Source organism: Eulemur rufifrons, chromosome 20 (genome assembly GCF_041146395.1).
Source record: "Eulemur rufifrons isolate Redbay chromosome 20, OSU_ERuf_1, whole genome shotgun sequence".
Taxonomy (NCBI): domain Eukaryota; kingdom Metazoa; phylum Chordata; class Mammalia; order Primates; family Lemuridae; genus Eulemur; species Eulemur rufifrons.
The window spans coordinates 32043551-32069068 of NC_091002.1; the positions used below are offsets into that span (position 1 = coordinate 32043551).

Here is a 25518-nt window from a genome sequence, read left to right on the forward strand (position 1 = left end):
ATGAGAGACTTTGAGTTCATCTACCTAAAATAGGGATGGAATCCAGAAATTTAAATATTGTAATCCATGCCCGTGCCCAATGCCATAGAGATTATAAAATATGACTCAATTAATGATGAAGTTTTTCATTCTGCTTTAGAGCAGGGCTTCTCAAATTTGAATGTGTGTACAGGGGAGGAAATGGGGAGACGTAGGTCAAAGGATACACAATAGCAAATATGTAGGATAAACAAGTCAAAAGATCTAATGTACAACATGAGGATTCTATTTAACAATAGTGTATTGTATTTATGATTTTTGCTAAATGAATAGATTATAGCTGCTCTTGCCACAGGAGGACAAAATGGGTAACTTACGTGAGATGATGGACATGTTCATTTGTTCCTTTATGGTAACAATTTTCCTACATATAAGTGTCTTATAACATCATATTGTGTGCCTTAAATATACACAATAAAATTTATTTTTTAAATGTGCATACAAATCACCTGGGGATCTTGTTACAATGCAGTTTCGGATTCAATAAGTCTGGCATAGGTCACAGAATTTTGCAATTCTGACAAGCTTCCAGGTGATGATGATGATGCTGGCCCATGGACTATAGTTTGGGTAGCAAGGCTCTCAAACTTCAGCAGGTATCTCATTCACCTGGATAGCTTCTTAAACCACAAATTGATAGGCTCCATCCCTAGAGTTTCTGATTCAGTAGGTCTGGGGTGGACCCAAGAATTTACATCTCCAACAATTCGCAGTGAGGCTGATGCTGATCCAGGGACTACACATTGAGAACCACTGCTTTGGAGTCCTACATCGGTCTCGTGCAAGTGCATGGTTCTCCCCAGATGAAATCCATTACTTGCATCCACGCCAAAATGTCGGCTTAATCACACACATCTGGGAAAGGCTCCAGGAGACACTCTTTTCTGGGATTTATCCAGAATTTTTTCAGTGACTGATTGGCCATAGTCTTTGCCAAATGATTTGGCTTAATTAATTTCAAAGCTAATTCCCACAGAGTAAATGTAAAGGGTGGTTGGTCTACATTCTCTGGGAATTTATGATTTCTATCTAACTGCAAAGAATTTATTCTTTCTGATTTTCTTTGGAAACTGTATCAAAGCATTTCTAATAAAGATGTTAGGAACTTTAATATATATAACACATATATAAAATACTGCATAGAGCTATGTTCTTTCACCCTTTAATAGCTTTCTAAATAACCTGCTGAAATTATGAGTTGAATACAGATTTTCTAACTATAAACAAAAGAACAGCAGCTTCATTCTTTTCATTCATTGATTTATCCATTCATTAAAAATATTTTTCTTATTTTAGCATAACATTTAGGTAGTTCTTTAGTTTCAGGACTTTGCCAGTAATATCTATTGATTGTGCACAAGCAGGAAACTAAATATGGACTCATTCATTCAGTAAATTTTTTTTAACACAACCATGTGTCAGTCACTGTACTGGGCATTATATGTACAATGATGAGAAAAGTCAGATGCTCTCATAGACCTTACAACCTGGAAGAAGGAAGAGACTGACAGTAATAAAAATTCATACATCTACATGTAAATTTACAGCTGTCACTCATTTTTCAACAAAGAGATTCCACATAAATGTATATGATGACACAGTCTTGCTATGTCAAAAAACAGTTGCATACATGTTCCAGTTACTGCTGGAAGAACTTGCTGGACATTGCAAAAGAAAACCACCAAAATCACTTTACTTGGTAAGTGTTAATTAAAAAGCTGAAAAACCTGAAGTCCAGCTGTCTTTTGCTTCTAACTCACCCAGGTAGACTCTTCCAACTATAGGAGTTTTGCCATATTTTAATTAGAAAATTTTCAAACATACGTAAATGTTAGAATTGTGCAATGAACACCAATATATCAATCACCTAAATTCCACAATTAAAATTTTGATGCATTCACTTAATTGTACATAAATCCCTCTTTCCATATATTAATCCATCTTTTTGGATGCATTTTAAAGTAGGTTGCAAATATCAGTGTATTTCTCCCCTAAACACTTGAGAAAGCATACTTCAAAACACAGTTTTTAGGAATGATTCTGAATTTCTTAGAAATAGGAGGCAGGTACATTATCTAATTTCATTCAGGTCCAAATTGTACACATGTTTGAGGAAGCCCTTTCTTGTTATTAGTAGGCTGGCTCTAACAAAGCCATGCTCATTGCCTATGTTTGTCCTGAGTGGACTGGATTTCTGCATGATGAAATTATGAGCCTTGCCCATAATATTCTGGAAAAACTGGTGACCTTGCCCCTTACCCATCTTGTGTCCACGTCAAGGTGCTGTCATTCTAACCAGCTGCCCAGAAGGGACTGCACTCTTTAGATGACTCGGGCAAGGAGGGCATGATCCAAAACCTCTAATAGCGCAGTCACACACCTGATATTTGAAAGACCCTTTACTTACCATGTTAACCACTCAACTATGTTCTCCAAATCCTAATTCTCTACTGCTTGATTGTCAGATCCAAATTTTCAATGCCCAGGGTGGAAATCTTTTCAACCAGCATAACATATGGCTTTTCCTCCTTCTATAAAACTTATAAAAATGGGCTTTTCAATTACCCTTTTACTGATCTGTATATGTATTATACTTTATAGGTACTTTTGTTCATTTGGAACTAGGAAGGGCATAAATTCTTTTTATAGAATCCTAATTTTTAAAATTCAATTTTGGCATGTTTTGAGGGAAAAACATTGCAATGATTTAATTTGGCCACAAGAGGGCAGGCATTTACTTCTGTGGTTCATTCTGTCATTCTGTGCTTTTTTTTTTTCCCCCACTCTACCAGCTAAGCGGCATCTAGTTAGTGCAACTGAAGTATTACTATCTTCTGAAACTTCTTTATTTATTGTACAAACCTTTATTAAGGTTTACTCCACATAGGGTACAGTGGACGAGCTGCTGGAGATGTGGACTGGAGATTTCATAAATTTCAATGCATTTATTATTCACTGGTTGTATTGCACAAGCGTAACTGTTTTATTGGATATGATTTATTTTATGTCAACCTAAATAACAGAGAGATGCTCTCTAAAAGAAAATAATATTTACTCAGGAATAGGGTATTGCAATGGGAAGACATGCGCCATAGTAAACCATATGCATATTCAGGGAGGTAAAGGAAAGCAAAGGTTTATAAAGGAAAAATGGGGAGGATTGCATGATATTTTTTGAGAGAATTATCCTTGACTATCAGGATCAATAACAAAGGTGACACCAGTGTGAAGGTGGACAGGCAGTTGCAGGCAAATATCCTCACAGTAATATTTTTCTGTGTCAGTTTGCAAGAGCTGTTGTGTGAGATTGTGGTTTTTGCACAGTCTTTTCAACAGTTTTTGTTATTGGGCATTTATATGTGAGACCCTCTCTTTATGGCCTTCCCTTGCTCTATTTGTCAAGTCTTTCTTTTGTTAAAAGCACAAATGACTCCCTGTTCTGATAACTTGCATATTATTTAACACCCAGTTATTTACTCTCTGCAGGGAACAATTCTAAGCATTTTATTAATATTAACTTACTTGATCCTCTAAACAATGTAGCAAGATAGATAATATTATGGTCCCCAGCACATACATATCCTCATCTATAAAGATAAGGCAACTGAGGCACAAAAGTTAAGTGACTTGCCCAACATCATACTGCTAGTTAAGTGGCAGGGCCAGAATTTGAACCCAGACCAGGTCTGGCTCCAATACCTGTGCTCTTATCCACCACATCCATTAGTTCTTGCTGTAAAACCACCCCCAAATTTAGTGGCATATAACACCAACTACTTATTATTTTTCATGAGTTATCTGCCCAGCTGGGCAGTTTTAGACCAGGTTCAGCTCATCTTAGCTGGGATCACTCATGGGTATGTGCTCAGCTGGGGCTGGCTGGTCTAGGATGTCCTTGGCCAAGATGACTCAATTCTCCTCCACAAGGTCTCTCATCCTCCATTGCTAGAACAGGGTTCTAGAAAGAGTAGAAAAATTCACAAGTGCCTTTTGCATCAAGTTTGCTACTCTCTCATTTGATCAAAGCGAATCACAGGGTCAGGTCCAGAGTCAGTGTGGGAGGACACTACCAAAGGGCATAGACATGGGTTGGTGTAAAAATCTGAGCCTTTAATACAACAGCCTACCACAGTCATGGTTCAACCCTGTGCTGTTTTTACCCTACTTTCCAGACAGTTTCAAATTTGAGATTTCAGACAACAAATGAGTTGTGAAAATGCTATAAAATGTAGCCTTGTTGGTTTAGGAAGACAATAAAAGAACAATAAGAAATGTGAAATCTGAAAGGATATTTATGATTTTAGGCTGATCCTGGGGAAACACCATCAGAGGCTCCAAGTGAAGCTAGGACGACTCCAGCAGAAAACGGGGTGAATCACACTACGTCTCTGGCACCCAAACCACCCTCCCAGGCTCTCCACAGCCAGCCAGCTCCAGGTAAATAATCTGAACACAGAGCTGTACAGCATGAGTAAGAGCCTTCAGTTTTCTTCATGCCACTGATGCAGGTGGTATGATTCAGTTAGCTAAAGCATCAATTGAGAAAAGATGTGTGGGCTTAGGAAGTGCTCCATGACTGTGTGATAAATGAATGAATGCATGGCAAGGGAACATCGTAAGTGCTCATCCGGCTCTGCTGGTAACTTATGAAGCCACAGCAAAAAAATCACTGAGGATTCCTGTGTCTTTATTTAGTGATGGATTATGGTCCGTCTCCTGGCAGGGTTTGTGAAGAGTTCTTCAAGCAGCTTATGAACAACTACGCTTTCGAAGCATGGCCTTAGTCTTTATTATCTCTCTGCTAAGAGCTCCTTTCCCTCTTTCTCCGACTTTCTTTTCAATAACCTTGAGTGACTGCCATGTGCAGGACACTCTGCTAAGCCCTTCACGTGAATAATTTCATTCCACCCTCAGACCAGGCCCACGAGAGTACATTCTATTATTGTCCCCACCGTGCAGATGAAAGAACTGCAATTTTGAGTTGCTAAAGTACTTCCTGAAGGCCACATAGCCAGTGAAGAGTGAAGTCAGGCGCCCGACCCAGTTCCCTGTGATATTAACATTCTTGCTTTCGGCTTCTGTACTCCAATCGAAGCTACACTGAGTGTCTTGTTTCTCAGAAAAATCTTCAATTTCTATGCAACTAATGTTGACATTTAATGTTATGCTGTTTTATGTAATTATCGCTTATGTGTATGTTCTGTTTCCCCCGAGAGATGGTAGGCTTCCTAGCATAGGTTTCAGTTTGATGCTTCCTTTGTACATCACGCAGTGCTGAAGATTGGCATGTACTTGATAACGTTTTGTAGAATTGGTTAATAACATAACTAAAAGGGAAAAGAATTTTCTTCCATGAAGGTCTGTTTTCATGTTCCCTCCCTTCCTTGTCACGCTAGGTCAGGGCAGCAATAAGATCCAGACCTTTGATGTGAGGTGGAAGGCTATTTCTCATGGGGCAGAGTGAGATTTTACAAAGAACAAATCCTATTTAATTTATATCAGACATGAATGAACGGAGAGGACTACACTTTTAAAAAGGTTGCTGAAATCAATAACAGTAAGAATAGTTATGTTAATCATAAGCAACAATATCTTCAAATAAAGTTTTATAAACCAAATAAACATTTTGAGTGCTTCTGAAATATAAATAAGTCATTTAAATATGTGAGTAAATATTGTGTTTCTGAGAGTAAAAGAGAATTTAGCATTTTAGCATTTGAGCTTTTTTAAACTTGCTATTTTGGAATAATTTGACTTACAGAAAACATTTTTTTCAATGGGACAGAATGCACTGCAAAAATGGCCGCCTCTTCCCCTAAACCAGGAAATTGACTCTGGCACCCTACTCTGAACTGAACCGCAGACTTTGAAAGTCACCTGTTTGCCACTGATGTCCTCTTATTGTTCCAGATTCCAACTCACGGTCCCACGTTGTATTTCATTGTCATGTCTCCTTATTCTCCTTTAATCTGTGACAGTCCCTCAGCCTCTCCTGTCTTCCATAACCTTGATACTTTTGAAGAATTCTTGTCAGTTATTTTGTATTAATGGAGTGTCCCTCAGTGTGGGTTGGCCAGATGTTTTCTTATGATTAGACTGAGGTGGTGCATTTTTGGCAAGAACACCACAGAAGTGACACCGTGCCCTGCTCAGGGCATTCTAGCAGGGGCGTATATGATGTCTACGGTGGTGTCGATGACTTGGTTAAGATGGTTTCTCCACTGAAAGTTATTATTTTCCCCTCTTAGATATATTGGGGGAGATACTTTGAGACTGTACAAATAACCTGTTTCTCCTTGAATTTTTGCTCCCTGATTTTAACATCCACGGGTGGATCACGCCCGCAACAATCACTACCGCCTAGTGGTCAGCATTTGCTTTTGAAATGACCACACGTCATTCCTGATTTTGCCAGAAGGTGGCAATAGCATCGCCTGAACGGAATTTCTTGTTTTAATTTCAAGTGGAGGGATGTCCTTTCTCTTCCTATAAATGAAGTGTATAATTTCGCATTTAATTAGGTTTGTCTCAAAGTTACAAAATAAAGACTTTCTTTAGAATGATTTTTATAAGAAATTTTCTCCCACAATTTATAATTTCTCTGTAAAGAGACTTAGATTCAAGGGTCAAACATGGTTTTTTGATTGTTTTTTGTTTTTTATTTTTTGTTTTTACAGAAGAATAAAAACTTAAAAGTTAAAGAGGCTATTTGTTTTATCCCTTTTTTCAGGTTCTGTAAAGGCACCTGCCAAAACAGAAGACCTTATTCAGAGTGTCTTAACAGGTAAATACCACCCTTGTCCCCCATGGAATTAGGCAGCTGCGTATCATACAGTGTAAGTATACAGAGGAAAGATTTCCATTCACGTCTGAACAGTGACATCGTTAATATTTCTTCTTTAAAACATCTACAGACATACAGACCTAATTTAGGCTACATTACATGATATAATCACAGACAAGTAACCATACTTGGCAGACAGGACCCTACCGGCATAAAAATAATATAGTTTCACGAGACAGCTATTTCAGAGTCAAAGAAGAGTTTTATGCTGGGACTGTGACCCAGGAATGCATGTTTTCTTAAAATATGAACAATAAACCATATTTTAGATTTGCAGAAATATCCATTTGTGATATAATTTGGAAGTATTTTATATTTGGTTAGTTACATAAACTAATGGAACTAAAATTGGTACAAGCTTTCTACAGTACAATTCGCAGTATGAAATAGAGTCCTGGAAGTGTTTATAATACTTGGCCCAATACACAACAGAAATATACACACATGTTCACCAAAAGCAACACCATTGGTAAGAGCCAAAATCTGTAAGCAAACCAAGTGTCTATCAGCAGTAGGCAGATAAGTATTTAATAAATTGTGATATATTCACAGGATAGAATAGGATACAGCTGCAGGAATAGACTACAATCACACAAAAACATGGACAAAACTCACGAGCATAATGTTGAGGAAAAGAAGCCAGACACAAAAGAGTACATTCTATAGGATTCCATCTACACAAAGTTCAAAGACAGGCAAAATGAATTCGTGCTGTTAGAAACCAGATTTGGATTATACGTGGTGGGCAGCATAAACCCCAAAAGGGATGCTTCTGGGGTGCTGGCAATGTTCTGATTTTTGACCTGGGTGATTGCTACTGAAGCATGTTAACTTTGTGAAAGGGCTATACATGTATGATTGATGTACTTTTTACGTGTGCATTTATATTTTGCCAAAAAACACGTAAACATATGAATAGAAAAATTTTTTGAGGAATGTATTAAAATAAAATGAAACATGTTTCAAAAGATTTAGTTCCATAGAAAACAATATGACATTAATGCATAAAACAAGAGACAAAAGTGTTCATAGAATGTGATTCCAGTGTTATTTAAAAGTATGCAAATGAATAGATACAAAGCAATGGTCTGTACCGATGTATTAGCTGTGATTATCTCTGGGTGGCTTATTTATAAGTGATATTTGTGTCTTCATGTAAATTAGCATTATTTTAATACTTTAGAGCATATTCTAAGTAACAGCCTTTCACCTATAGACTTTTTAAAAACACTGCTTTATGTGGAATTATTTTTATCATGGATTAGAACACCCAGAACTCTATTTCTTTTTTTTTTTTTTTTTTTTGTTGAGACAGAGTCTCACTTTGTTGCCCAGGCTAGAGTGAGTGCCGTGGCGTCAGCTTAGCTCACAGCAACCTCAGACTCCTCGGCTTAAGCGATCCTACTGCCTCAGCCTCCCGAGTAGCTGGGACTACAGGCATGCGCCACTATGCCCGGCTAATTTTTTCTATATAGATTTTTAGTTGTCCATATAATGTCTTTCTATTTTTAGTAGAGACGGGGTCTCGCTCAGGCTGGTCTCGAACTCCTGACCTTGAGCAATCCACCCGCCTCGGCCTCCCAGAGTGCTAGGATTACAGGCGTGAGCCACCGCGCCCGGCCCAGAACTCTATTTCTAAACTGCTCATAGCTGATTATACTGTAAACCATTTTTAAAGAAGTAGAATTGAATCTGTCACCAAGAATGCAGGCATTCCTTGGGATTATAAATTTTTAATGTAGTAACTTATTATGCAACCATAATGAGTCAATTTAGGCCTGAGGGAAACCATTAAATAATGTACCTGGTTCTCTCTGTGGCCTCATTCTCCAAAGAAATCGAATGTCAGGAGAATAGACACATTATAAGAAAAGGAAACATATTTCTATTGCTTAAAGACCTTAGCATTTAAGAACATGAGTTATTATTTCTGATTTCAATGGTTATTCAATAGACATCTCATTTTCTATTCAGTTCTATTATTATTCATGTTGTGTATTATTTCTGAATCGCTTGACAGTTCTAAATATTTATGGTAACATATTTTTGTTCCCAGAAGCAGAAAGTTCAAATAAAAGGATGGGAACATGTGAACTATAACTTAATCTAGGTCCCAATAAGTGATAATTCATGGACATTAAGACACCAGCAGTTGTAAGGCACCCCAAAATTCATGTATTGCTAAGAAAGCCAAGCACTGACTAACTGTGACACCCATCAACTGTAAGATACATCTTAATTTCAGAAATGTTAACATATTTTTAAAATGCGTATTCTAAAATTCATGAAATATGTCAGTAAAATACAGAATGGTTTAAAGTCAAGCTCTGTCCCATTAAAAGTTTTCTCAGCATTGGATAGAATACTGTGTAGTAATGTAGGCTGCCACTAACCCTTCTGGTGCCTTTGCACAAATTAGATTAAGGGCTCTTCTCTCAAGACACTTTACTGCTATATAAATGTACAAACTTACACTGTCTGTAATGTGAGTGGAACCCCTTAGAGAAGGTGCTGTAGAATCTGCATCGTCATTTGCTAAGCCCCTATAGGCACACTGCCAGAAGCTATGTTAAATACTTTCCATGCATTCTTTTATTTCATCATTGTAACAGCCCTCTGAAGTTGTAGAAGCGTTATAATCCTCACAGTGAGTACTGTTGGTGCCCTGCCAGAATTTTCTGTACATCTAGTGTACCCTTCTCCCCACTGTGGTGAGAGTTGCCTGCTAACAGCTCAGAGCTTCCCATATTCTGCAAAATTGCTCCCAGCCAAGAAAGCCCCTGATTTTCCCACATATGCTTGTTGCCTCAAGATGAGACCAACTCATTGGTACAATTCACACTCCAGAGCTCCCCACAAGATCAGGCAGAAGCCAGACTCCACTTTTCTGAGACCACATCCGTGTTCAGCTCTTTCGCCAGCCCCATCTGTTTCCCTCACTCCCCTACTCCAAGAGGCAGTCAGGAAATCACATGCACCTCAATCCCTCTTTTGTGCTCTGCATCTAGAGAACCCCCAAACTTCAACAAAAACAGCAAGAAAAAATACAAATGAAGAAATCGGGTCTTTGAGAAGTTTGGTAACATAATTACAAAGTTAGCAAGTGATAGAGCCAAACTGGAACCCAGGTACGTCTGACATCAAAGCTATGCTCTGAAGCTCCAGTTGGCCAAGATCAGACAGATGTCACTCAATAAGCCAGAGGCTTTGAGATAGGCAAATGTCAGACCCTGCTTGATAAAGAGTTACAAGACCCAAACCAGCCAAAATCAGCTATAATAGAACCCAGGTGGCCTAGAAAAACCATCTCAGGTTACCCTCACTGTTCATTACACCCTGCTTATAATGTATTTTCATACTAAAAGAAACTCCCAACGGCACCATGACAGTTCACAAATGCCGTGACAACTCCTGGAGGTTGTCCTATATGGTTTAAAAGGGGGAGGGACCCTTGCCTCTGGGAACTTCTCACCCCTTTCCCAGAAATCTTATGAATAATCCTCCCTCCATTTAACATAAAACTAAATAGAAGGTATAGAATAAGACCCTGGAAACTCACCAAGTGCTACTCTCTGTTGCTCTGAGAGATAGCCGCTGCCGTGTCTCGGGGGTAGCCTCTTGTTTCTCTTTTCTTCAGTAAACTGGCTTTTGCCTTACTCTATCGGCCCGCTCTTTAATTCTTTCCTGTGTGAAGCCAAGAACCCACTTGGCCTTCAGGACCCCAAAACTGGAGTCCGCGTTCCTGTAATATCTTCTCTTTACATCTGGACTTTCAGTCTTTCCATTCCCTTAGCTCTCCTACTCATTTGTTGCAGAAGTGGAGGCGCAGACCATCGAAGAGCTAAAGCAACAGAAATCGTTTGTGAAACTTCAAAAGAAACACTACAAAGAAATGAAAGACTTAGTTAAGAGGCACCACAAGAAAACCACTGACCTTATCAAAGAACACACTACAAAATACAATGAAATTCAGAATGACTACTTGAGAAGGAGAGCGGCTTTGGAAAAGACTGCCAAAAAAGACAGTAAGAAAAAGTAAGTTCCATGAGTGTTTTTGGTTTCTGTCACAGTATAAAGCAAAGAGTCATTAGCGTGAATTTTTGATGTTTGGACCTGTACCACTGCAAGAAGGAAAGCCACCTCACCTCCTCTGTTTGCTACAGCTCTTGAGTGACCTCAGCTCAGTTTTGCTTATGGACTGAATGTTTTTATTTGACCAAATTCTGAGAATAGATATGCAGGAAACCCTCCCTGAGTTCTAGCCTGTGGCCCCAATGTCAATCGGCAGAATCCCCATATTACAGCTGCCAACCTGGCAGGTATGAGATTCTGCCTTATGTACCTAGAACCTAGTAGAAGAGGCAACTGATCTTATAGAAAAGAGAAATCTCAAGGTAGGAGTTCAAGACCAGCCTGGGAAACTGTCTCTACACAAAATTTAAAAATTAGCCAGGTGTGGTGGCGCATGCCTGTAGTCCCAGCTACTCAGGAGGCTGAGGCAGGAGGATCCCTTGAGCCCAGGAGTTCAGGGCTTCAGTGAGTGCACCACTGCCCTCTAGACTGGGCAATAGAGTGAGACTCTGTGCCTCCCCACCGGAAAAAAAGAGAAGTCTCAATTATTCTTTGCTGCCCTGTCTAAAACCTATAATGCCCTGCACAGGTGACCCCTGTGTTGAGACGTGGCATCTCAGCAGCCCCATGTACCCAGACCTTGAAGCATCTCTCACACATTCATTCAACTAATACTTATTGAGTGCCTACTTTGCCCTGGGGACACAGCCATGAACATGACCTACACAATTATCAGTCACAAATAGCCACCATGGTAATGCAGAGAAGAAGAACAGTAAATAACAAGCAAAAACACGTCATAACTTCAGATAGTGATGAGGACTATCCAGGTTAAGAAATAAGCAGGATGCCGTGATAGAGAATGATTAGGGATGGGAGAGCCCTGCTGTGACAAGTCAATCTGGAATGAGGTGACACATAAAGAATAAAGCATAGTTGGCCATGCAAAGAACTAGAGAGATTTATTTATTCCAGGCTGAAGGAACAGCAAGTGCAAAGGCCCTGAGGCAGGAAAAACTGGACTTGTTCCAGGAACAGGAAAGTTAACAAAGTGAGTGAGACATAGTAAACCATGGGTGGAGTGAAACAAGATGAGGTCAGAGAAACAGGAGGGAGAACCATATCAGTAGGTTCTTTAGAGCTGGAACAAGTGACAAACGGTTCAGAATTTATTGTAAGTGCAATAGGAATCCACTGAAGAAAGAAATTTAAGTAGAATTGACCTGGTCCAATTAATATTCTCAGAAAATAATTCTAGCTGCTGAGTGGAAAAGGGACCCATGAGCTGTGTTTTTCAAACAGACATGAGTCCTTGGGGGTCCTGTTAGATGCAGGTTCTGAGTCCGCCATTCTGAGCTGGAGCAGCAACAGGTGCTGCTGGTGCTGTAGGTGCATGGACAACACTCTGCGCAGTGAGCATGGAGGAGTCAGGGTGGAAGCAGGGAGACCAGCTGAGTGATGATGGTGGTTTGGTCTAGGATGATGGTGGCAGAGATGGAGAGAAGGGGATGGATTTTTGATTTATTTTAAAGAGAGCATAATGTGTGGGGTCAGAAACCTGGAAGAGAGAAGACACCTGCTTCTAGGACTCTGCACCTCCCAGGTGTCCTTGTGGAGAAGGAAACTCCTGCTGTCACCCCAGGCCAAATCTGTCTAGACTAGACCAGCACATCTCGCAGTTTAGTGTGCATATGAATCTCTTGGAGAGCTTGCTAAGACACAGACTCCTGGGCCTTGACCCCAGAGTTTCTGACTCGGGGGCCTGGGATGGGGACTGAGCTTCTGCATTTCTAACAAGCTCCCAGGGCTTGCCGATGCTGCCGATCCCTGGCAGACACTGGTCTAGAATCCTTCAGGGGCGTATCAGAAATTGAAGGTGGCTGAAAGGCTTTCTTTGGTGTAATCCCTGCTTGCCTCCCCAGCCACATGTCCCAGCACCCCACATGAAAACCAGGACCGTCTGCTTACATCCCACATGATGAGATGCAGCAGTTGGGATTCTCTGAGCTCATGGGCACTTCTGAGTTTAAAAATCTCTTGCATGAGCATTGCAGTGCTGCCTCGCCTCTAAACTCCAACAAAGGCCTGCTGCCAAATATGAGCATCCCAGCTTTCTGATTTCAAGGTGGATTTCAGAATATCACCTGCTATTAGAACCCTAGCTGAGCCCTTGACTTTGTGGACACAGGGTCTAGCTGACCACATTAGACCTCCTCTTTTGCCCCCTACTGGCTGTTCCCAGTCCTGGAATAGCCACTCCATCAAATGGCAATGATGTGCCAGGTATACATGCCATATCAGTTTCTTAGGTTGCTAGGAAACCTAGGAAGGTGTCAGCAGGGCCATGCTCTCTCTGAAAAATCTAGGGGAGGAATCTTTCTTTCTCTCTTCTCACTTCTGGTGGTTGCCGGCAATCCTTGGCATTCCTTGGCTTGTAGACACATCACTCCAGTCTCTGCCTCCATCATCACATGGCATTCCTCCTGCACAGGTCTGTCCATGTCCAAATTTCCCCTTTCTTAAAAGGATACTAGTCTTTAGATTAGGGCCCACCCTAATCCACTATGACCTCATCTTAACTATTATATTTGCAGCAATCCTATTTCCAAATAATGTCACAGGGTGAGGTTCCAGGAAGGACATGAAGGTTGGGAGGACACTATTCAACCCAGTACATGTGCTAAGCACTTACATGCACTATTCTATGTATTTCCTGAAGCAGCACTGTGAAGTCGTTACAGGTATCATCTGCCTTGGACGAGTGAGGACCCAAAGCGCAGTGAGGCCATGTAACCTGGCCAGGGGCACATGCAACACGTGAGGCTGTAGTTACAGTGGAGTCACAGTAGGGTACCCGTCCCGAGACCCCATCTGTGTCCTATGACATAGTAGGTCGGAACCTGCATCTCTATAGACGTGTGACTGATTCCTGGATGTGGTGCCTGTAGTCCCACAAAGGACTTAGAATCTTTTAACTGCCTCTTTGAGTATCTTTACACAGTGAATGGATACATAAAATAGCAATGTCCAAAGAAATTTACTCATCAACTATGCCAAATGTTATGAGATTCTTCTTCTAAGTGTAGATTTCTGGAATTTCTTCAAATCTCCTTTGTAGATTTATAGTGTGAACTTGCTGACAATGAAAAAAAAAATTGCAACATGAAGCTCTCTAATCAACAGTAATAATTTTTATATAAAAATATCTTCTTCAAAGTTTAATAATTCAAGAAATGGAAGTAAAATGCAATCATTTTCAATTTTGTTACACAGACAATTTTGTCTTCCTTGGGGCCTAGTTAGTTAGCTGTCAAAAATATTTTTAATTTTTAATTTTAGTTATTTAGTGAGCACCACTGTTCTGAAATCTTTATAAACATCAACGCACACCATTTTAAAAATAAAATGTTGTTTATCTGTGGTATTAAAAATGTATAGTTTAGGAGATTTATAATTTTCAAATACAAAAGTATCCTTTAGTTCTATTTCAGTATATGTACAGTATTTTAATGAATTGTACCGTAAGAGATATAAGAAAAATCTTTTAAGACATTCAGTTAAAATCATCATTCCACTTAATTTTCCATAGCTACAGTATACAAAATACTCTTACCAGATATCTTTTCATATGTTGGCTAACCAATGGGCAAAGTATGGTCAAATATCATCCAATGATCTTCACAGATCTAGGAAATCATGTGAAGTTAACTGTGCAGTTACTCAAAGCTTTTTTGGAAACAGTGTCATAAGCTTTCTCAATAAGGAATCTCTCAAAAACTTGACTTATAATAATTGCCACTGAGAAAGTTGCATTTTCTAACTGGAAATTTTATAAATCACCCTGAAATGATGTGAGCATGTAAGCGACCTGTCACTGAGCTAAGGATAAGACAGGCTGTATTACATCCTGCTTTTACTGAATAGTATTATTTTGATGCCAGGTTATAGAGAAAGGTAAGATACAGTGTTCAGATCCATATGGTGACATATGATTTAACATGTGCTTAACTTAAAAGCACAATCCAAACCTAATAGTTGAGTTTTGAAAAGCAACAAAATCATCGTTTCTTAGAGCTGGAGCAGTCTTACAAGCCATCTAGGTGATATTTGTCACTTCCTCAAAGAGGAAGCAGAGTCTAAAGGCATTGCCATTTCTATGTAGTTACACAGCCAGTTCAGGCAAAGCTTGGCCTAAAACTTCTGCTGAATTCCTGCTTTAGTGTTATGTATGTATTCATTTGTTTATTCATTTATTTATTTACTTATAAGTCATATCTTGCAAATTTCCAATAGAGTATTGAAGTAACATCATAGAAGCCATGTATATAAAAATCCTATGAAAATAGAAAAAGGCAAACAACACACACACACACACACACACATACACACATGCACAGACTGAGCTATGGACCAGTTATCCAGACCTGCTGCCCAACATGGGGACCACTAGCCACATGTGACTATCGAGCTCTTGAAGTGTGCTTGTCCACATTGAGATGTGCTGTAACTATAAAAAACATGCTAGATTCTAAGACTTCTTTTAAAAGAGAAAAGAATGTAAAATAGCTGCAATATATCTATTGATTTTATTTTAATTACATGTTGAAATGAAATGATAATATTTTGGATTTATTAGGTTACATGAAATATTAATGTATTATTAAAATTAATTCCACTCATTTCTTTTTACTTTTGAAGGTGGCTACTAAAAGTTTTAAATTACATATGTGGGAAAAAACCACATATGGAGTTCACGTTTTATTCCTACTTGACAGCACCAACCATATAATGTCATTTCTGTCCTTGAATACTGCATTCAGCTCTTAGCTTCTGGGAAAAAAAAAATATGGGTTTGATAATTCTCCTTATCTAATTAAAGGAAACTTGATTGCTCTTCCAAGAGAGAAAAACATTTTCCTGGTATTAAATTACCAAAGATTTTATTTTGAATCTCATACGAGCAGCATTAGGTGACAGAAGGGGTAAAGCTTTCAACCTCGTTTTTACGGAAGATGCAGAAACATCATTCACTTGGTTATTTTTTATACTGTCCCTCAAAAACAAAACAAAACAAAACAAAAATCTCTAAGCACCTAGTATCTAAAGATACACCAGAGGGAGCTTTTCCTCGAGTGTCAAAGCCAGTGAAGTCTGGTTATGTCCATCTGCCATCCCTCCATCTGCCTTGATATACAGTAAAATTCTGAAAATACTTCAGAGTAATGAATGGATGGGTGTCAAACCCATTAGATTATTTCTTACTCAAATAGCCATCATCTCAACTGTACTTTCCACGTAATATGAAGAACCATTCACTCAAAAACAGTCTGTGTCCAGACATGGCGTGCAATGATGCTGTGTTGCTTTAGGAGCACACGTTTTCCCTGCTAGATCTCAGGGATCTCTGTCCTTGGGCAAGTCGCACCACTGTGCCCCTATGCTGTGTCCTTGGACAAATTGTCTCTCTGGGCCCAAGTTCCTCTAATGTAAACTGGAGACGGTCAAACTTACTTGTTGGGTTGTTGTGAGTGTGCCTGGCACACGTGGAGTGGTCAGTAAATGAGAGTTGCCTCTCTAGGGCGGTTGTAGCTGATTGAAGAAATGCCTTGCTTGATGTTCTGGCTACACTGACTTCCTGTGGTAACAGATGGTCCCTGTAACTTGTGTTCATGCCAAGGAAGGGCCACCTCAACACTGCAGTGACAAGCCTTGTAGAATGTTCTCCTTTGGCATTGCAAATAAAATTGCAAAAAGAAACTTTTGAGAGAATTCTGCATCCCTTTTTTGACAAAATAAGATCTTAACACCAGTTTCAACCAACTCCCTTCTCCATGAGATGCCATTCATGGTGGCTTAATTCAAAGAAAAAGCAACTGGAATTAGTGATAGCGGATTCTAAGAAACTTCCTCTACCTGGTTCGTTTGACTGCAAGTGAAATATATGGAGGCAGAGTCTGATGCGCTGCTTGTCTTAGGTGGTGGCTTAGTCTTCTTTCTGGAAAAGGTTCCATACAAATGAAAAGAGCCTACCTGCTCTTTGCACCCTGTTGCCAGTACTCTGTCTCCCTTTCTGTTGTTTCCTGCAGGTGATAATACAGAGTACGAAATCTGAAGAAATCACAACATAAGTTAGTGAGACTTGCTTTAATTTATTCCAAGATCACTCCTGACCTTCTAAATATCTGTATAGTTCCCTAAGAACAATGCAGAGAAAGTCATTCTGCTCAGAGGAAACACTAAATATTTTAGAATGGACTAATGCCATCTCTTTTTCCTTGTTAAGCTTTTTGAGGAAAGTGTCATTTGGATAAAGATATTGATGAAGTTGGTTCATCCCCTACAGAGCCTTATTTTCATTATGTGTCTTTGCTATTAAAGGTCTTAAGGAACTAGAACTCACATGTCAGGTGGGAGGGAGGGTTATCTGCACCTGGCATCTACATGTGCTCTCTCTTTTTAATCCACATCACCCCAGATGCAAAATATGACGCATCTTCAATTTCCCCTGATGGAATCCACTCAATGCAGAATCCTTGGGCTAAAGTTTTCATGAGGGAAATGTAGCTGGCAATGACATTATACAGGCCACATTCAAAAATAATAAAAAGAAAAAACCTTTAATTTTTTATTAGATATCATTTTTCCCAAAGGGGAGTTATTCTTGCCACCATGATGAGGGCCCCCCACGTTCCTGGCTTGTTTTTCTGCCCCTGACTCTCTCTAGAGCAGCAAAAATTTCATTCACTCTCTGTGATTGGAGACCCCCGTTGCTAAACTTGTCCTTCGGATCTCACCCTCCACTCCAAGTGGCTTATCAAAATGTTTCCAAACACAGTATTCTCTCTAGGCAGAACTCCAGTGAATAATCTTCCTTCCACGTTGCTATCACCTGCATGTTTTGTGAGTCAAGCTCTGTGTCTTTGCAGATCAGAACCCAGTAGCCCTGACCATGGTTCATCAACAATTGAACAAGACCTTGCTGCCTTGGATGCAGAAATGACCCAAAAGTTAATAGATCTGAAGGACAAACAACAGCAGCAGCTGCTTAATCTTCGTCAAGAACAGTATTATAGTGAAAAATACCAGAAGCGGGAACATATTAAACTGGTAAGCCCAAGAAACGTGATTTATGTTTGTACTACTAAAACCCTCTTTCCTAAAGAAATGTTGATATTCTTGGATAACTTAAAAGAGACAACAGCAGGTGTGACTGGCACCAACTTGAGAGATTGTACAGGCCATACAGTGTCCACCACACTGGTATTTTATAAGCCCCACTATTTTAGCATCTTTACAAACTCCTCTCTCATTCCCCAGTGAGTCTATGTTTTATTGTTTTTATTTTTACAAATTATTTTGGAGTTATAATCATTTTAGGGAATCTTTGCAATCTCACAAGGAAGAAGAAGACATTTATCTGTGTTTAAGAAAATTAAGAACTTGCTACAAATAAATTTTCACTTTTTTTTGGTATCACTGGGATTTGCAAGAACTGAAAAAAGATTATACAGTCCACTCATTTATATTTAGAAAAGGCAATATCTAAATGGCCAGTATGGAATGTTCCTGAGGCTCTTTATGAAAGGAAATGCCATCCTTTCCATCAATGATCAGTTGTTTTCCTCCAGGATGTTTTCTCATGAATTGTAACATTCTCTGCATGGTTGTTGATGCCTGACACATAGTAGTGGCACAATAAATATTTGGCAAAGATTAAATGAATTTAGCAATAAAGTAGCTTTGAAAACAAGCTTAGGCCAAAACAAAATAAATGAGTAAGCTTGAGAGAAATTACAGTGGTGGATTCTAAGAGGTATTTGTATGCCCTATCCATTTCTTTGCTGAGGGTCTGTGCATATAAGAGAATTTTGAGGCTGTTTCTGCTTGTAGGGTTGAAATCTGCAGATGATGTAGCCATTACTCTGTGATAGGTGATTCAGTGATGCTGCTATTCTAGCACTGGCTCCTCAATGACAATATGAGTGAGTCATTTGACCCACTCCGCAATGAGTGGGTCAAAATCACATGAATTGCTTATCAAAAATCAAATTCTCCCTGATAAGTTCTTCTCAACTTGAGCATGCATCAGAATCACCTGGAGAGCTTGTTGAAATACGGATTGGTAGGCGCTTCCCTAAATTTCCAACAGGTCTCTTGTAGAGCTGGCGTAAATAATGCTTCTGCTCCCAGGACCACACTTGGAGAACCACTGCCCAGTACCTAAGTGTGAGGCTCAGGATTTGTTTTTCATAAGCTCCCCATGATTTTGATTACCTGTTTATGAACGACTGACATAAGGTTGAAGCAGTAAAAGAACAGTTGGGCAGGGGTTGGGTTGGGTGTAAGGCGCGATTGCCTTGATAGTCAAAGTAAATTTTAATGAGTCATAATGGCTTTGAGACCCAGCTACAACCACTGCCGTGTGACTTTCTCCAATGACCCACCCCTCGTGCTCCAGGAGATAATAATAACAAAAACTAAAAGAGCAACCCTGTATTGAACACTCACCATGGAGCCATGCACTGTGCTAAGCCTAATTGGGTGCTATTGTCAGCCCCATTTTGCAGGTATAGGAACTTATAGAGAAATTTAGTGGCTTTCCCAGGGTTCCACAACTTAGGAAGTAGTGCCTCTGGGATTTGAACCTGGGCCCTCAGACTCTAGAGCCCTGGCTTTATCACTGCTGTGTAGATGCCTCTGCTAATTCTGATTTCAAGCCAATGCCACGAGAAGGAAGTGACTGTTCTGCATGTCACACACACAGTGACCTCCTTAATTACAACAACTGGGGTACTATGCCTCTCTCTCTTTTTAACAGCTTTTTTCACATACTGTATAATTCACTCATTTAAAATGTATAGTTCAATAGTTTTTAGTCGAATCACAGAGATGTACAATCATCACCGTACTCAATTTCAGAACATTTTCATCACCTCAAAAAGAAACCTTCATTCATTCATTTATTCAACAAATACTTATTAGACACCTGCTCAGTAAATATTTTTAAACAGTGGTAGATAAAAATGACGTTTTTTCCCCCTCGTCTTTAGGGAGCTTACTTTCTAGAAGGGGGAATCAGACCATAAACACAGAAAGCTGGTAAAATAGGTAGGATGTTAGGTAGTGAAGAGGGCTTAAAAGAAGAATAACAACATCAGAAATGAGGAAATAGGGAGTAGGATTTGAGGGAAGGAAGCTGAACATGCTTGGTAATTTTAAATAGAATAGGCAAGGAAGGACTTACTGAGAAGGCAACGTCTGAGTTAGGAGGTGAAGAACTGACTTGTGCAAACATATGGAGGAGGATTTTTCTGGGCAGAAGGATTGACATGCAAAGACTCTGGGCTGAGAATAGGCCTAGGTGTTGGAGGAACAGCCGGGTAGCTCTGTCTAAGGAGGATTATACTGTATCAGGTCAGGAGATGGAACTTTTTGGGGTGGGAGACACATCTTTTAGGGTTTTCAGGCCTCTGTAAGGCCTCTTTGTTTCACTAGGAGTGAGGTGGGAGCTATTGGAAAGTTTTCAGCAGAGGACTGATATGATGTGGAAAAACTTTCCACGAGGACCACTCTGGGGATAGGTTGCCCAGAAGTGTGTCCCAGAAACGGGCATTCCTGAAGCACGATTCAGACCAGCGGTGACCCAAGGGGCTAAGAACTCCTGGGGTCTCCAACACATGACTCAAGTTGACTAACAGAATGAATATTACTTAGAAGTCTAGACATCCCAGCCATAATCATCTGGGGTTTCCCCAGGGCCCCAACTCCTAGGGAAGACCACATTCCCCAAGGAAAGAGACATGGCAATTCAGAAGAGATGTAGCAGAATAACAAGGAAACCCAATACTTACAGGAGATTCCTGAAACAAGAATTCAGAGGATGGATGAAAACAGAAGCCCAGAGATGCCAGGAAGATCTCTTGGAGAGAAAGAGATTTGAGCTAAAGAAATAGGTGCAGACATCACACGAAAGAGCTGCAAAATCTCACCATCCTAGGAACAATACCCAAGCACAAGGCGCCGTATGAAGTCCGATGGATTAGAGTGTAGAAAGCAGTTTGGTAGCTTTTCTCCTGGAGGAGGGAAGACCCAGCTGAGCTCGTAGGTGGGAAAATCCCACTCGAGGAGCTGAGGAAGGGGGCAAATCCTGCTGGAGGTGGCAACTCCACCATATGCCCTTCTAATTCCTCCCTAAGAAGGAGTGTGAGTGCACATTGGAAAAGTTTGGAAGAGTTTTCAGAAAAACACAAACACACGTCCCAACCAGCCTGGCCCTTTCAGACCAAATGTGAGCAACCTACTCAGAGTGTTCACCCCTTTACCACTGTGACTGTGGATTTGGGTTTCAGATTAAGCTCCAGTGCCTTTTGAACACACCTGTATAGGACTTTATTAAGAAGGCGAAAGCCCAAACACCTTTGATATGGAACCACACACAGTTTATTTTACGGCCATTTGGGGCATTTACCATTTATGCTGCGTGCTTTTTGCTGTGACACGTGTACCAGCTTCCCATCAGCTATATTTGTAATAACCAGAAATTGTTCTTCCAGGAAATCTTGTGACTGCAAGGCACCCAGAAGAGTTAGCTCTGTCTTTGGTGGCAGTTCTGAATGAGGAACGGGCCTCCCAAGCTAAATTAGACAAACAGAAGTGTAATTAAAAATCGAGTTAAGCCCCAGGTTAAAAGGAGTATTTGGGTGATGAGGAAAATTAAGCAGAAGATATTTCATCTCCCAGAATTGCTTTGGGGATTAAATACCAACGTGCTTTGGTTAAGGATCACACATTTCAAATGCACATCCACAGTTGAAGGTTGGAGAAAGAACCCACGGCATCAATAACCACCCCTGTGCATTGTTTATTGGAAACTTAATATTTGCATAATGTTCTGATGGGCACTGGAGATAAAAATGGATAAAACATGGTCACCACACACACACTCAGGGAATGTGTATAACAAACAGTTCTAATACTGTGTTATAAACGAAATAATAAAGTCATCAGCAAGTTGACATGAAAGCACAGATGTGGGAACAATTTACCTAACTCTATAAATTGATTAGCCTAAAATTCCTTTTGGTTGAAATGTGTGCTCTTTAGAGCTTGATCATCAAACTGGATGGATATCTATTGGTGACAAAGTCACCACTGCAGCGGAAATTGCTGCTGTGGTTCCCTGCCTATATTTACAATAGAAGGAGATGGTTACTTCAGTTAGAAATTAGTAAAAATTAACTGGCAGTTCCCCCACCCCAAAGAGTTCTTGCACCCCCTGAAATCTCTCCATGAAGAGCCTGGGGGGTCTGTGGACCCCAGTTAAGTATCCCTGCTCCTGGGAGGATTGCAGGATTGAGGGGTCTGTTCTAACTTGTTTATCTGTTGTTCATCAGCTGCCATAGGTTGACCCTGTGTTTTATCTGTATCATTAAGGTTAGGTTTTAATTTTAAAAGTGACTTTGGGCCAGGCGCGGTGGCTCACATCTGTAATCCTAGCACTCTGGGAGGCCGAGGCAGGTGGATCGTTTGAGCTCAAGAGTTGGAGACCAGCCTGAGCAAGAGTGAGACCCTGTCTCTACTAAAAAATAGAAAGAAATAATTTGGACAGCTAAAAATATATATAGAAAAAATTAGCCAGGCATGGTGGCGCATGCCTGTAGTCCCAGCTACTCGGGAGGCTGAGGCAGGAGGATCGCTTGAGCCCAGGAGTTTGAGGTTGCAGTGAGCGAGGCTGATGCCACGGCACTCTAGCCGAGGCAACAGAGTGAGACTCTGCCTCAAAAAATAAATAAATAAATAAAAGTGACTTTGGTAAGTGATGGAAATTCTTAAGTGTCCACCTGAGGGTTCCCTCAGCCCTGGCATTGCATTCAGGACTGAACACCCACGGCTGAGCGAGAGGGATTTTGTAGTGATGTTGATGGGTTTGCTTCTCAGTCACAGGATTGCTCGTCCCACCATTTGGTCTTCTTCCTTCTTCCTCCTTTTAGGGGCTTCACAAAGAGATTTGCTCATGTCCTTTCAGTCACCATACACTTTATCCTCTGCGGAGCCTTGCTTTGCTTCGCTTCCTGCCTTTTCTCTTCGTCCTCATGTTTTAAGTCTCCCATCTATTTCTACCTTCCTTCACATTGACCTTAATGGCTCACGTTCTCCTTAACACATCCTCCTTTCTGTCCCACCAGCAGTCATTTCAGGACCTCAAACCAGCATTAGTACCCGTCAACCTGAGTTTAATCCCAGGGCATCGAAAGTCGCGTTTCAGACTGAAGCTCTGGCTGGATACTGATCCGCTACAATAGACTGGCCCATCTGGATGTGAATGGGGGTGTTTGGGGGGCTTGAGTCAAATGTCCTCATTTCAAGCCTCTGCCCCCTCACTGAGTAACTGTGTGACCACTCTGAACTTCAGTTTTCTCATCTGTCCAATGTAGATAAGAATAATTCTCACCTCATTGAACTATAAGGTGGGATGATAAGACAATGGATGTAAAACATCGTTTTTACTGAAAGTCTTTTTTTGTACCCTACATTAATTAACTAAAAAATCTATAGGTACTCAAAATGTAAATGTCTATTACAGTTTTTGATATCCTGCTACAGCTTGAGGGAACTCATCATCTTTCTTTGGATGATTTCTGGCAGTACCATGTGCTATTCCAGCTGTCTGGGAGCCAAGCTTGAATTTTCTCCCCTCTGTGGTCGCCCAGCTGAAATAGATGTGCCAGGACTAGTTGCAGTGTCAGGAAGTATCTCTACTGTTGCAGTAGTGTTATCTGTCTTCCTCCAGTATTCTGACTTTAACATAGGATCATTTTTCTTGAGAAGTAAATGATTTAGCTTTCCCCCAAATTTTGCATTTTCTTTTTTTTTTTCTTTTTTGTGAAATCTTCGAGACACATGCATTTTCCACTAAACAGGAAATGACAAGTAAGTAAGATTTTAGTAGTGAAATAAGGAATTAAATATCAAAATGTAAGGTGTTTTTTGTCAATTTTCCTGATTATTACTGTAATGGAGTTGGTTATATACACACATACACACATGTTCCTACATACATATGCATACACATTTATACAAATAAGATCCAAATCTATATACTGTCCTTTTTTTTTTTTTTTTTTTGAGACAAAGTCTCACTCTATCACCTGGGCTAGAGTGCAGTGGCATCATCATAGCTCACAGCAACCTCAAACTCCTGAGATCAAGGGATCCTCCTGCCTCAGCCTCCCAAGTAGCTGGGACTACAGACATGCACCACCATGCCTAGCTAACTTTTCGATTTTTTGTAGATATAGGGTCTCTCTCTTTCTCAGGCTGGTCTTGAACTCCTGACCTCTAGCGATTCTCCCGCCTCAACCTCCCAGAGTGCTTGGATTATAAGCATGAGCTATCATGCCTGGTCCTATTTACTGTCTTAAATTTGCTTTTTTCGCTTATCATTATGTCATGGGCAATTTTTCATGAAAGCTTTTTAGTGCTTTTTAATGGCTTCATATTATTTCATTGTACAAATGTAGCTTAATTTATTTATCCAGTTCCCTGTTGATGTACGATGTTTTCAGTTTCTTTTACTGTTGATGTTATTACAATAATGCTGTGGAGAACGTTGTTCAAGAATTGCTGACAAATTGCCCTCCACAGAGGTTATGCCAACACGTGCTACCACCAACAGTGTCTGACATCCATGTTCTTTCCACTGTGGGGTTTTATCTTTTTTTTTTTTTTTAATAATTTCTGCCAGAGCAAATGGTTAGAAATATTGATCTTAAATCCTTTTACTTTAATTATAAGCCAGGATGAACATATTTCTCTGTGTGTATCGGCCATTTGTGTTCCTTTTTGCTACAAACTGCCTATTCACATCCATTCCCTATTTTTCTATATTCACCTGTCCTTTTGACTCACGGAATTCATGTTGTACTTTTTCATTTGTTATTATTAGGAGGTTGAGCAAATTAGAGAGTATTAAGTATGATACTTAATACTTAATAATGTAATCATTCGCCAAAAGTTACTGAAGACTTGCTGTGTTCTACATACTAGTAGAGGGATTCAGTGTGGAAGAGACCTAATCATTGTTCCTGCCCTTAGGGGCTTAAAGTGGTTAAGAGCACAGGTTGTGGACATATTAATAACTACTAGTAGTATGCCCATCTTTATCAGTTGGTTTGGTTACATACAAACACCCCAAAATTTATTGGCTTGAAACAACAACCATTTATTGAGCTCATGATTCTGTGTATCAGAAATGTGGACTTGAGTCAACTAGATGGTTCGTCTAGTCTTGGCTGGGCTCACTGGTGCATCTCCGGTTCAGCTGCCAGTTACCTAGGGGCTCTGCTCCTGGAGGTTGGCTGACTATAGCTGTGTCAATGCAGGTGACTGATCCACTGTCTGTCCCCATCGAGCAGGCTGGCCTGGGCTGCTTCAAGTGGAAGTTGGAAAGGATTTAACCGAGAGCAAGTGGAACTATGCAAGGTCTCTTGAGCAGTCCTGTAACTTCTTTCTCATTCTGTCTCCCATTCACATGGGAATATCATTGAGATAGAAGAATAACATGA

General features: G+C 40.1%; 1 protein-coding gene across 2 annotated transcripts in view; it reads left to right on the plus strand.

Annotated features, from left to right (window-relative positions):
- The window catches only part of PLCB1 (phospholipase C beta 1), a 652483-nt gene that overhangs the window by 533773 nt on the left and 93192 nt on the right, over positions 1 to 25518 (plus strand). For both annotated transcript variants that reach the window (XM_069495451.1, XM_069495450.1), the window contains exons 24-27: positions 4344 to 4476; positions 6770 to 6823; positions 10699 to 10918; positions 17881 to 18061. In XM_069495451.1, the coding sequence (XP_069351552.1) occupies positions 4344 to 4476; positions 6770 to 6823; positions 10699 to 10918; positions 17881 to 18061 (588 nt within the window). The remainder of the gene's footprint in view (positions 1 to 4343; positions 4477 to 6769; positions 6824 to 10698; positions 10919 to 17880; positions 18062 to 25518) is intronic.